The 14,545-nt window shown below is 46.5% G+C and overlaps 1 protein-coding gene across 2 annotated transcripts in view; it reads right to left on the bottom strand.

The window, feature by feature from the left end:
* STK32A (serine/threonine kinase 32A) overlaps positions 1 to 14,545 on the bottom strand; it is a 109,111-nt gene that overhangs the window by 31,968 nt on the left and 62,598 nt on the right. For both annotated transcript variants that reach the window (XM_073221955.1, XM_073221956.1), the window contains exon 6: positions 810 to 847. In XM_073221955.1, coding sequence (XP_073078056.1) covers positions 810 to 847 — 38 coding nt within the window. The remainder of the gene's footprint in view (positions 1 to 809; positions 848 to 14,545) is intronic.

Raw genomic sequence — 14,545 nt, 5'->3', positions numbered from 1 at the left:
TGCCACTGGAACATTTATGACATGAAGGCTGTGTGCCTCACAGGTCTGCTCTAAGGTACCCGTAAATCCAAACATACATAAGAATAAATATTTGGAAGAGATTATGCACATCTAATCATTGTTGGCAAGAGCTTATTCTACCAGATATTTTTAATGAGTTTCTTGAACTTGGGCATTCATTTGTCTCCTTCATGATTATTGCCATATCCCTATATCACTTTGATACTTGGGTACCAATATACTCTTATCCATTTTATATATTTCTTTAAACTGATGACATTTTTTAAGGTGAAAAATCTTTGAATAGAAAATTTGATATCTCTTCTGCAAAGGTAAACCCCACTCATCCTCATAAGAAGGAAAGCAGAAAAATAGAAGCAATGACAACAGAATAGTGTCATTAAGTTCTAGGCAGACACTACTGCCTGCTAAATGCCTGAAGCTTAAGGCCTCTCCTGTCTTTATGACAAGAGGGAGATGATTGTTATAAAGATATTAAGGGAAATTAGCACCCCAAAACTGTGATGGTTTTCCGGGAGAAATCGATAGGTGAGGAAGAAAACTGTAAACAGTTACTTTTTCATGAAGCAAGTCCAGCGTCATGTGAGGGCGTATTGGCACCATGCCACCTGCTAAAATGAAGCTCCTTCATATTTTCCTATCCACCCACAAAGTGGAATTTGTATGGATGACCGACTCCAGCAAGACCACTGTGCCATGCATAATACTCCCTTGCTGGGTGTGATCATTTTTGTTCCACACGCTTTTTTCTACATGTCACGTGGATTGCCAATAAATCATTTACTTACCATGTTCATCCAGCAAAATATTGTCAGGCTTCATGTCCCTAGAGGAGGAAAAGAAGGAGAAAGGTGCTCATAGTAAGACAAATAGAATTGAAGGGTAAAGCTGCAAATGCTCAAGAATGCGGACTAGGATTGAAATGAGGGCACGGGCCCCACACAATCCCGTTCAATTCTCAGTGAACCTATGAGACGGTTACCATTAATTCCCCCAATTTCTAGATCAGAAAACTAAGGCTTAAAGAGGTTAAATAACTTCACCCAAGTTACAGAGCTAGTAAATGGAAGAACTGGACCCTGAACCTGGACGTCTCATGCAGAAGCTCCGACTCGTAATTTCTGTAGCATATGGTATCTAAGCATGGAGATAGTGCTCTTAGGATCGGATGGGACATAAAACCTGTCAGGTGATAGTAATACTAATTATCATTAAATATGATTTTCATCTGTGTGACTCTGGTATGAACTTAAAAGACTATAAAATAAGAAGAAAACACAGTCCAAAATGTAGTTATGTTTTAAACATGCAGAGATTAGAAATCTTTTTTTAGGATGGTGCTATAATGCCTGTAGTTACTTAAATATTATTCCATGGGTAGTTATTCAAAAGATTGGGACAAGTCTCCCATGCCTTGGTGAGATCCTTAAATCCATAGCGAAAATTTCCAATAGGCAGTAGCCGTGGTAAATACTTAAAGGAATGGCCTGTAGGGTTTGCAGTCCTCCTGAAGTGAGCGTCATGCTAAGCAGCGCCCTCAGCCAGAGAACCGCACTGCCCCGGGCACCGCCCCCCTCTGCCCCTGCGTGTGGCTGCCCTTCCCCGATGTGCCGTTTAAAGCCCTCGACTCAAGTTCACAGAAGCCATTAGTGAAGAGATTCTGCAACAGGTTTTGGGAACACGTTTTCCGGCTTGTCAAGTGGCTTTTATGTCACTAGATTAAGATGACCTCAATCTTTGACAAATCAAGACTGTCAGGGCCCTCTTGAGAATCCGAATGAATAACAAGCCCCTTACCTACAAACAGAACCGAGCATAGGCCACAGCCACATGCAAGGGAACGGACCTCCTCATGAGCTTTGGTGATCTTCTTTTAGTTTGTCAGGTTCTTACAATGTGTTCTGAATTCTGAAGTGATCAACTGTATCTGTGGCAGATGTTCCCTGGTGCAAGGTACAATTTGCTAAAAAGATACAGTGCAAGGGGATTTCTAATTGCATGTTTCTCTGGCTAAAGTCTCTCTTAATAGACTCCATTTCAAACCCTTTGATGGAGCCTATGATTTAAAAAACTACCAAGTCCAAACTCACTCATATAAAATAAAATCCCATTCATAATCTGGCTCCTACGCTGTAGCCACACAGAAGTGTAAGGGGTTCCCTGAATGTTTCCCACATCCCCTCACCTTCTGCTGTTCCTCTGCTTGAATAAGGGCCTTCTCTCCCCTGCACACGGAAAAAGCAGATTCATCCCTCACCTCACAGCCTCAAGGTCACCTCCCACAGGAAGCCTTCCCTGATTTTCCGATTCTGAGTCGATGGCCTCTTCTCCATCCTCTGCATTGTACACTTCCTCCATCGTGATATTTGTCACACTTCTTAAAATCTTTTTTCCAGCTGGATCATGAATTCCTTGATGTCACGGATGGTTTCTAGATTAATGTCCAATTCTATCACATAGGCTGACAGTGCCTACTGGGCAGTAAGTGAATGAAGAAACGATCCTGGGGGAATTTCTCGTGCACTCAAGCAGGTTAATCCCAGCAGTACGTCCCAGAGCATTACCGTGCACCGTCACACACTCTCCGCAGCTTAGAGCTCAGGGTGCTTCCTGAGACCTGCCTCCAGGGAGGGTCGGCGTTTGCCAGGCGAGGAGGAGGCTGTGCGGAGTCCTGACAGGAAGAGACTTGGGTGTGGCACCATCAGCGTGATGACTTCTTGGTCTGAATTTATGAGGGTTTGCTGCGAGGAATGGCTTGCTGCGGGCTTGACATTTTATGAGCTTTCTATGAAACCCCTGAGCAGTATTTTTTAAATTTATGAAAGCTCCATATCATTATACCCACTACTTCTCCCAGAAGCTACCTTGAAGCTTAAAGAATAGTACAGAGATCAGAGAGGTTAGTTTAATGTGACACTTCTTACTTCAATCTTATATTCATTTATTCATCAAATATTTATCTGCTTTGATAAGTCACCGTGCTGGGATATGGGAACCACAGACACAGATGAGATGCAGCTTCTCAGGGGCAGAAAGGACGGGAAAGGGTCTCAAGGAAGCACACCGACACGGTGTGAGGTGGTGAAGCGGCACGTCTACTACTACATTCAGGGAAAGAACATGACGAAAATCTAAGACAAATATAAAAGTGGACCTCTAACAGAAATAAAGCATATATGCATGAATTCTAAAGACAGTTTCCCAAAATGGGATGATGTAACTTCACAGTCGCCTAAGGGTAGACTGCAACATAACATTGTTTATTCATGCTCTAGGAGAAAGAAAATGGAAATAAACCCGGTGTATTCTATTAAAATTCCTGCTAGAACAAGCTGAGATCTTCTAGTCCTGAAATCCGGCGCCACTTCCTTAGGTTTCCAGTCTTGTCTTCTCAAGTAACCCTAAATATGGAATACTTTATTCCAAAGTGTTTCTTTCATTTAAGGTGATCTATAATATGGTTTAACTTGGTGCTTACCAAGCCTGGATATCTTCAGAATCACCTGGGGGGCTTTAAACCACACGGGTCCCCAGACCCAGCTCGGTCCTACGGCAATCAGACTCTGTGGAAAGGCCAGGTATCCGTCCAAATACAAGCAGAATCTAGGACCTTCTGATGTACAGTCATGTCATCCATGAAATACCATTGTGTAAATCCAAAATTATCAATTGGGTTTTAATATATGAAACTCTAAAAGCTTATCTATGAATGAAAAGTGTTGGAAAACCACAGCACTTAACCACTTTTGGCAAAATTCTTTTGTTAAAGTATGTGTGGAGGTCTCTGACAATCTGCGTATCATTAACAGGTAGCTAATGAGTTTCCTCCCACTGGGTATCTATCATTCTTGGAGACACGGTGTCTGTGAGGACCTTCCATCTACTACCTTAGCCTCCCACTGCCCGACTTAGCTCCGATCACCTTCCCACCCATGCTGCCCCAACTGTTCCCTCAGTCCCATTTCCTCGGTCATTTCTCTGTCATTACCACAGCCCCCACCTGACCAGCATGACCTTCAGTCCGCAGCAATTCCCAAGCTGGCATTTCCGACACAGTGAGGTCCCCTGTTACTGCCCCTGCCCCCTTTTCTTTTTACATCCAAAGCCTCATCTCCTCAGTCCTCTTCCCTAGTCCCTGGTTCACATTCCTTGTACAATCTCTCAATGTGCCCATCCCCTTCCCTTGCCCTCACCCCATAAGATCCCACATAAACCCTCACCGAATGAAAACACAACTCCTCAAATTCTTCCTGCCTGCAGCCATGCACCCGAACCTTTGCTAGAAGAAAAGACATAGGACTGTTGATGGTTCTTGTTTAAATCAATGGCTGTGTGTCTCCCGGTGGCCATCAGTGCGGCAGGCGATGCTGTGGTGCTTGCCTTCCCCGGCATGACCCTTGACCCCCCTCCCTTCACAGTCTCCCTCCCACTTTGTCCTGGGTGACGGCCGTACCACCTTACTCCACAAAGTGAGAGAACTGTCATCGGAGAGCTCATCTACCACTAAGTCTCCACCTCCTCTTTCCATGTCCAGGTCCCTCCCCTGATGCCTGAGGGGGGTCCTCTGCCCCCACCCCCAGCAGCTCTTCCACTGGGCTCTGGATCTCTGCCCTCTGACCTCCTCCTGGAGTCCCCCCAGGTCAGGATTCCTTCCTTCCTACACCATCTCCTTCTTCTTCCTTGAGTAAAAATCTTATGATCGAATCTGTTGGAAATACCTTCCTTGATGCACAGCCACCCCCACTTTCACCATTTTCCTTCACACTAACACCTCTGGATCGAGTTGTTGAGAGGTGGGGAATTCTCACCCTTTCTGACCAGGCCCCCACCGCCTCTGCTCCCTGTAATGGCCCTTGTTGGGTGCACTGGGGGCCTCCAGCTCGCCAGATGCCACTGCCACACTTCTGGTCATCGGGCTCAGCTGCTCAGTGGGTTGGTCACCCTTCCCTCCTGACATATTTTATTCTTGTGACTTGCAAAAGCCACATTCCCCTGACTCTACTCACACCACAGAACCCTTCCTCGGCCTTGTTTGCTGGCATCTTCGTGGTTCAACCTCTAAATACTGAGATTCTCCAGGGTTCAGTCTTCTGTATGACTACTCCCACTTCAGTGATTTTATTTGGTTATTTTCAATATTATGTATATAATATTATATTGTTATTATTAGGATATTGTATCTGGTGCTCATTCCCTAGCTACATCTCTTATCACCCTCTCCCTGCACACTGGTCTTCTTTACCCCTTTGTGCCGACTGTCCATCCGCCTGCAGTCTTGTTCCGCTGGAGAAGCACATGGCTCGTTCCTTCTCACTCCTACCTCGGCTCAAACATCACGTCCTCCAAGGTCCTGGCCACCCAGTCCCGAGCAGCATTCCAATCCGCCCTTACGCCTTCGCCCCCCTCTTATTCTCAGCACAGCACTTACCACTGCCTGGTTCTGATTTATTCATTAACCCCCCTCCCCCACAGAATGTAAGTTCTCAGAGAAAGGGCTTCTTTTCTGTATTATTGGATGCTACGGCTCCCAGGCTCAGGAAAGTGCCCAGAGGGAGGTAAGTGCCTGAGTAAATATGTGTCATACAAATGAGTGACTGTGGTCCCCTGGCTTCTCAAACTTCTGGAACAATAAGCCATGCATTTCTTTATCCCTTAAGAACCTTAAGAAGAAAAACAAAACAAAATAAAAGAACAACAATCAAAAGAAAAGAAAGAAAGAAAGAAAAAAGAACCCTCTATCTATGCCAGATGGACTATATGTACTGTTGGCCAACTGAACAACTGATCATTTTTAGTAGCGTATATTAGAGCAAGAGTAATAAAGAAGGGATTTCTGCACAGTTTGAGCCTATGATTTCAGAGAGGCGCTTCAGAAATCACTGGGGGAGGTAAAACGCGGTTCTAGGAATACACGTTCTGCAGAAATTCTTCGTTTTTGGATCTGATCTGATGAAATAGAGGGGTGTGTCCCACTGAACTGAGCGACTGTAAACAGCGGCGTGGAAATTCAATGCTCCCCGCGGTAGCGTCCGGGGTGGGACTCATATATCTGCTGTTCTCGCTCGAATGCCTTTACAAGACATTAGTAGAACTTAACAGGCTAATTACATCCCTTCACTGTGCCTCCCCTGGAATCAAGTTGCTCACCCCGCAATCCCATACGGGGGGTATTGTGAGAAGAAGAAGAGAAGACGATCGGCATATTCAGAGCCAAATCAACTCCTTCCGTGTCCCATGGCCCCTGACAGGTCCCCGGTGTGGGGTCAGCTCTTTGATGCATCATCTGTTATACTGAGTCCTCTCCACGTTCTTGAGAGGGGGAAAAAATTATACATATGATTCTATATTGTTAAGGATGTCACACAGTCTCTTGGTCACATAAACAGACCTATGTTAAGAAAAGAATGTGGTGGGTATGGAAGTGTGGGAGGGAAAACTGAGCAAAACATACAGTTTACAATGCGAGGCAGAAGTGAAAAGCTGCCAGGGTTAGATTATTATGCACCAGGTATCAACCTCTATCTGTTTCTTGCAGCTGGCTGATTCTTTTTATTTTTAATTAAATTCTATTTTTCAGAACTGAGATATAATTGACATGACACGATACTAGCTTCAGGTGTACAACTATTGATTCGATATTTGTATATATTGTGAAATGATCACCACAGTAAGTCTAGTTAACATCCATCACCACACATGTTTACAAATTTCTTCTCCTTGTGATGAGAATTTTTAAGGTTTACTCTCAGCAGCTTTGTAGCTGCTGCTTTTTGTTGTTGTTCAGCCCCAGCATTTCCCCCAGTTTTCTCAGTATGAACTGCAGAAGCCTTTACAGGGAAATGCAGTAAAGGGCCTAAGGGGGCTCAGTCACTGTAGGAAATGCTGCAAGTATGGGACGTCCAACACATTTGCATATTCATGTCAGGTGTGACTGGTTTTCATGGACAGTCTTGCTTTCCATGGTCACCCCAACACACAGATCCAATTCCACTGCAGGTTAATAAGGTGGTGAGGGCGCGGTTTCACCATCCACGAGAATGTCCTAAGAATCCCTCCATGAACTTGTGTTTCTTTTCCCAAAGTGTCATTCAAGATACCAGCACCCCACCATGCTCCTCCTCTCAGAGGTCTTCTCAGTCGTTCGCCATCATTTAGTTTATATGGTCCCTCAGCAGAACAAAAGCTAGATTATAAGACCCCATCCCATCTTCCCACTCTTCTCTAATCCCCACAACCTAAGCATCTCACCAAGGGATTCACCCAACAAAGGTTTGTCTCTTTGGTAGAAGGGAGGGGCGGTAGGGAGCAGCTGTTAAAGGGACTGTCTGGTGAAAAAAGATCAGAATTCTTCAGGAGAGACCAGTTGAGGGAGTTACAAAGAAACATTTCAGATAAGATCTGAGGAAAAACTTCTTAATCGTCATAATTTCCAACACTGGTGTGAACTGTCTTAGAATCTTAAAAGGTGACACTGATGTCACAAAGGCTGGATAAGCATGTGGCAGCAATACATGCAAGTGAGGAATGCGGCAGAGACGAGGCTGGTCAGCCAGCCTTTAGAGCCCCTTTGGGCTCTGAGCCTCTGGGATTCGCCCAAGCCTACTTCTAACGGAGGCCCCCACAGCCAGCTCTCTCTGCTGACTTATCACTTAGATATCCAAGGAAAGCAGTAGTATCCACATTTCACCAATAAAGAAAGGCAGACTTCGGGGCAGATTTACCCACAATCACACAGCTTGTAAGTGGCAGAGGTGGAATTGAAATGTCATGCTCTTTCCACTATTAGTCATTTGCTTATTTTCAGTAGGATGGCAGCTAGCTTCCCAGCTTGGGCCACCTCTTCAGTTGGTAGCGTCTGCCTGTGTTGGAAACAATGGCCTCCACGTCCGAGGGGAAGGAGTGCCAGCTGTTCCTGATGCAGGGCGGGAACAGGCATTTGAGGGCGGGTGATCATTTTTTTTTTTCAAACTGCTGTACTTCTCATGAGTAATGATAACGGTCATAGCTGCCATGTATTGTCCATGCTGCAGCAGGTGCTTGATAGCTTATCTTTTGCTCCTCACAGCAGCTCCGTAACTTAGATATCATACCCATTTTTGCAGATGAAGAAGGGGTAGGTCAGAGTTTAAATCACTTGTCCAAGATTGCAGGACAAGTAACCGATAGAGCTGGGATTACAACCAAAGACTACGAGGTACGGTCTCAGCTTGTATCTCCCGTGTTTATATGTCACTTCCTCTAAGAAGAGAGAAGAATGTCCTCACACTCACAGGCGTCTGTGATGTGGTTCAAATTGGCCTGCAGCAAGTTTAATTTTTGTCATAGTTTCATGGTATATTTGGAAACCATGTAGATTTTGCTCCCCACTCTATAATATATCCATGTCTTTTTTACTACTAAAGTTCCACACGGCTCAGTGTGGAGTAAACTCGCTGTTCTGGGAAGGTGAATCATGTTTATTCTGGGGTTACAGATCCCCAACAGCACAGACACTCCGGTCTGAGGAGTATGGCTGCGGAGCACAATCCCAGGAAATGGAGATCTTAAACCCTCTTGTAAGTCTTGGGAGGATGTTTAATGACAGGGCTTCCTGCCTTGCACATGTCATCAAGACTCATGTGCCACCATTATTTCCTTTGATTTGGACTCACACCAGTAGACACCTAGATTTGCATGCGTTCTACAGCCAGTGACGCAAGACCACAGAGTGTCAGGGACCCGCCCCAAATCCCTCGGCCCAGGAGCTGCTCTGAGCTCAAGCCCCCTGGGTCTCTACTGAAAACCCACGTTGACGTTAAGCAAAGAAATGTACTGGTCAGAGGAAGGGGAAGACTCTCTAAAGGAAGAGGGACCGCAAAGGGCAAGAGCGGCTGTGCTCTGGTGACAGTGACAGATGGGCTGCCATGAGAGGGGTTACCTTTTCTGTTTTTTTTTTAGTTCAATAAAGGACAGGAGTATTTAATTAGAGCTGAAAAGTAATGTGTTCCATTTCAGCTCCAGCTCTGAAAGTATCCTCCCTAGCAGTAGGAAAAATAAACTTCCCACTTGAAAATAAAACAAATTATTTCCCCATGGCCCCACGAGAATGAAAAAAACGAAGCTAAAATAACATCGGCATTTTTCCAGAGCCAGTTGGGAACCCGTTAGCTGCTGGGAGCCCTGGGGCTGAGACGCTTGCGTATCAGGCGCTGTGCTGGCCAGAGAAGGGAAAGGGGGTCACAGAGTAAAACCAACGAGGCTGTTTGGCGTTTCCACTTTACAAGGAGTCCAAACTTACAGTAACATGATTCCGTATCATGTGCCAGAAACTGTGCTAAATGTTTTACATGTATTATTTCACCTAATCTCCATCTCCAAATCCTGGAGATAAGTACCAGTTCTATCCTGATTTTACAATGAAACTGAGCTCTAGAGAGACTGGACACCTTTCTAAATCACAGCTCCTGACCGGGGGCCCCAGGATATGAGTGTAGGCTGGGTGAACCCAGAGCCCGACTCTGAAGCTGTCCTTGTCCACTATGGGTGAGTAGGTGGAAAGGCAACCGAGGAAGTGGCCAGACAGGGGAGACCAGCCGCCCTGTAGGGACAAAACAGAGGTTGGGTACACGGACAGTGCAAAGAAATTAAAGCCCCCAAATAAGTTGTCCTGGCAGGCGCCGCAGCCAAAAGAGGGCCAGAGGAGGGGTGTGCCAGTGTGAAGGGCTCAAATGAGCAGATCTGCAGCATGGGGGCAGTTAGCTAAGGTTGGCATTCCTTAGAGGACTGGTCAGGAATGGGGCTTGCCGCAGGCGATGGGAAAGCTGCCCGCCGCCGGTGGAGGCCCACAGCAGCCTCAGGCAGATGGCAGCGGGCGCTGCTTTGTCGCAAGGAGCCAGGTTTTGCTGAACACCCACAGCCGACGGGGTCGCTCGGCGACTGTGACTGAGAGCTGAGACCCCCCCAGGTGATCATGGGGCCACGTCCGAGCATGAGTAAGAGCGCCTCGGACCTGAAAGCTGACGTCCCTGCTGCGGCCGCTCTGTTCTTCCTGACTCCTCAATAAGAGCTGTCAAGGTGCCCAGTCATGGAGCCGCCCCCAAGTCGGAGGAAAACTCTGCTTCCCCGAATCGCCCATCACAGCCCGAATGCGACTCCAGCCATTCCTAACACCCCTCTATGAGCTGCCCCGTAGTCCTCCATGAATGTAGTCTTACTTTTGGAACAAACACCAACAAACCTGCCTTTATTGGACTACAGGTGTGTTCCTGGTGGTCTCTGGCCGGTGTGCCTTTGCCTAAACAGTCCATGGGAGAATCAAGCAGGCCAGGGTGTGTGCAGTGGCCCCACACCATCCTCACAGCCCCAGCCTCGTTCTGTCTTCCTAGTCTGCCAACTTAGCTAGGAGGCTTGCAGTCTCATGGTCTCAGAATAGCTGCTTCAGCTCCAGACATCACATATGCCTTTAGGGCAGAAAGGAGCCGAGGAGAACAGCAGCAACTGGGTTTATAATCTTCCACTAGGAACACAAAAGTCCTTCTGAAGGTCCTTACAATAGAATCCCCCTGAGGGTCACTGGCCACACTGGCTTGTAACCCACATTAAAGGAGGCTATGAGGGGAGCAGGATTTTCATGACTGATTTAGGCCAATCATCTCCCAACCTGGATCTGGGCACATTTTTGCCAAACTGGGGTTCTACTACCAAGGAGGATGGCAAGGCGAATTCCAGCATGTCTTATAGCTAGGCAGTGTGGGAGTGTAGTGACCGGCCCAGATGGCCCGGGGCTGAATTCCAGCCAGGTCCTGTTAGATCCCGACCAGTTACTAAGTCTCTCTGCGGCTCACTTTCCTGACTTGTAAGGTGGAGATGATTGTATTGGTACTTACTTCGCAGTGTTGCTGTGATTAACTATGGCAACACTTACAAACACTTAGAGCAGGGCCTGGTGTACACTAACTACTCAGCAGTAAGTGATCTCTCTTACTAGTAAGAGCGAACTTTACATATGCTAGCACACTATGTTTTATTTAAGTGTTGTATCCCATCAGCATTCTATGTGAGTATATATACGTACAGAGGGTCGGATGCTATTCGGAATATATAACAACCAGACGAGCACAGTCATCAGCTAATCAGAACGGATGCTGGTGGAGGCCAGGAGCGGACCCAGAGAGACCCTGGGTGGGCAGGGGTTAGCGCTGCAGTTGCTGCATCAAGGGAGGTGGGGTGGCTGGGGAGTGGAAGCTGGGGGTAGAAGGTGGGTAGGAAAGGCACTGGGGTAGCGGGAGGGCGCGGGCAGCAGCTCTGTCATCCAGCGCACGGACATACAAGGATTTTGATGTTTTTACAACTGGCGCAGCTACATGGGAATAGGGAGCAAATCTGAGCCATGCTGTAGTATACTATGAGAGTGTGTGTGCGTGTGGATGATTTTTAGGTTGTATGACCATATTAATACCTAGAATAATGTTGGTAATAGTCTTAACCGCAAACGGGCCTCTCCAACCCCAGGGATTACTAGGTTCATGCGGGAGGATGTGGACCCCAGATGTCCAGCGTGGGCTTCGAGTCAGATGACCCAGTTTCAGATCTCAGCTGAGAACTTACTATTTCTGTGATGTTGGGCAGTTATAATCTTATCTAATACATTGCGATCACCTTCCAAACATCATGCTCTCTTCATTGTCTTAATAATCATTTCCATTTTAATTCGGGTATCTAACCTCTCTACCGCACACACACCCCCACCACCCGCCCCAAGAGTGCGACCCCTTGGTTTTAAAGGAGCTGTGGCGGAGTCCTGGGCGGTGTACAACTTTCCTGCAGCCTCTTGGAAGAATGAGCCAAGGCCAAAGTGACCGCGTGGAGGGTGGACAAGGAAATGAAGGAAAACCACAGAAGGAAAGCTTGGCACACGCCCGGGTTTTCTGATACTAAGATGATAGGTCCGCTCCAGTGTCTAAGCCCGTGTGAGTTAGCTGTTCTGCTGAGACCAGAAACACAACTGGCAGTGTACTTCTGCGGTTCAGCGCCCTGAATCTGTACATAGAGAACAGAACTGTACCCACTCTACAGAGTTGCTGCGAACCTTTCGTGAGGTGATGCATGTAAAACCGAGTAGTATCTGGCACATAGTCCTTGTTCAACTAACTTTCAGAAAACACTGAACAAGTAATCAGGATGTGCCCAGTGCAGGAAGGGCAGACGGTGAGAGGCTGATGTTAAATGGAAGGTATTAAGTGATGAATAGTTGTTTTCCGCGCCACGGAACCACTGTGAGGTGCCCACGCTGACAGGTTTCCTCTGATGCAAGACAGGGGACCCAAGATGAGCGTTCACATGCTCGATTCTGTCTTATCCTCAAACACCCTTGTGAAGAAGGCATGGTCCCTGTTTCAGAGACGGGTCCACTGGGGTGCAGAGGGCCCGTGCAAGCACTCCATCGTCACCCACCGTGACAGGAGGAGTCAGGACTCCAGTTCACGTTCATCGGACACCAGGGGCCATATTCACAACACTCAGTAAGGCACAAACATCGGCTGACCAGACCAGGGCCCTGCCCAGGAAGAACCCTGGAGGCAGTGGACAGATTACCAGGAAGGCAGTACCGGTGGGTGATGACTAATTAGAGGCCCTGTGGGACTCGAGGCCTCACTTAGTCAAGCTCCACTGGGCAGCGGCCGAACCATGAGGCTGATCATGAATCAACAGAAGAAGGAACTTTCTAACTAGGCAGGTCTAAGAAGGAAATGAACTACTTTATACGGTGGTGAGTGTCCCGCCTCTGAAGTATTTAAATGCAAGACACTTCCTTGCTGGGGAAACCACGGAAGAATCCCACCTTTGGATGGAGGTTGGGCATGTTGACCTCTGAGTTAACCTTCGCCTCTGATGTGTAATAGCCTGTAGTTATTTTACAGCTGTCTGGAAGTAGCAGTCTGGCTTCCCTTTATTAGCCATCTCTGATTTTTTAAGCTCTATAGGAACATTTCATATTTTTCCTGCTTTATTATATATGATGTTATGAAATCTGTATTAGAAATCAGAAAAATTAATTTCAGAGTTTATTAATTTGTCTAAAATCATACAGCTAGCAAATGGCCAAAGCCCCAAATTGAGGCCCATCTGACTAGTCCAAAGCCCCTTAATCATTGCTTTCTAAGGAGAACATCGTTTTTTGTCCCCACGGTTCTATTATATGATAAATGTATAATTTTTGTGATGCCGTATCCTGAGTATGAGATGGAACAATAAGTTTTCCCCACGGTTTATGGCAAAGGTGAGAACTAAAGACAAATGAATATATTATTTCAATATTACTTAATGGCCATAATGTATTGAAGACCTCCTACACAGGCATTGTGCATGCCTTAGAAGTCTCCTCACCACAGCCCTGCAGAGCATGTGTGGTCAGCCAATGAGAGTCAGAGATGCCCAGCCACGTGCCCATGATGGTCTCTCCAGTGAGCGGCAGAGCCATTACACAGCTCCATGCCGCCAGTCACTGCCTGTGAGGGACACCTTGCACACAGGCTCACTGTGAGTGTGTGAACATCACAGCAGACAACTGCATGACAAGTTTGAGTGCATAAATATCTTCATATTTTAATACGTTCATAAAGAATAGGCCTAGCTATATGTGTGTATAAATATTTGTTTATTCCTATACAGATAGTGATAATTCTATCAAGGAACATCTGTGTGTATTTAATACCCAACCAAGACTAGAAGGAAGTAAAACGGAAGCTCCAAGATATAACAAGCTTCCACCTGGAGCTGCTTGTCCTGCCAGTCTGGACCCCAGTGCCACCTTCTCTCTAGGTCTTCTTTGAGCACCAGACCAAAGTAGTGTCCACCCCCAACACCTGTCCTCTTTTTCTTAGACCCTGGTTTATTTCCCGTGAAGCACTAACTGCTATCCGTAACTAATGAGGTCATTTACATATTTGGGTCCTTGCTCACTGTCTATCTCCTCAACTAAACTGTGAGCTCTAAGAGGAGAGAAACCATGGTTTCATTCTTTAAAGCTCTATTCCGGAGCTGTGTGCCTGGCATGGAAATAAGTGGTTAAAACAAGGTGTTAAATGATGGGACCTGAAAGAATGGTGCTGAAGCTTTGAACCAAAATGTATGTGAGGCAATGCAAAATGCAGTTTGGACAGAGTCACCAGTTGCATATTAACGAAACTCTTAACCTTACAGAAACGATTAAAGGCTAAGCACAGGCTAGTTAAATGTTAGCCAGGAGACAAGCAGTTCTTTCCCTTTTCCACATGGGGTCTCACCAATGGGTAGCCCTGGGTGAGAAGCACTCTTTCAGAGCTCCTTTAGAAGCTGCCTGATGCGTGACACAAAGAAGGCAGGTATGCCTGTTTTCCCAATGTGTAATTCATGCTCATTCATTATTCAGTAGCTTGGGAGCAGGTGCTGAATGGAACGTATCAACCTAATACCCTCATTACTGCACTGCCGTTTTGTTTTTGAGGCTCAGCTGGCTTTTCTGCTCTGGGAGTTAGAAAAAGAAAACATTTGCGAGGGCTTGTGA

This window comes from Manis javanica, chromosome 14 (genome assembly GCF_040802235.1).
Source record: "Manis javanica isolate MJ-LG chromosome 14, MJ_LKY, whole genome shotgun sequence".
Taxonomy (NCBI): domain Eukaryota; kingdom Metazoa; phylum Chordata; class Mammalia; order Pholidota; family Manidae; genus Manis; species Manis javanica.
The sequence above is the reverse complement of the archived record's forward strand: the minus strand, read 5'-3'. Positions and strand labels throughout refer to the sequence as shown.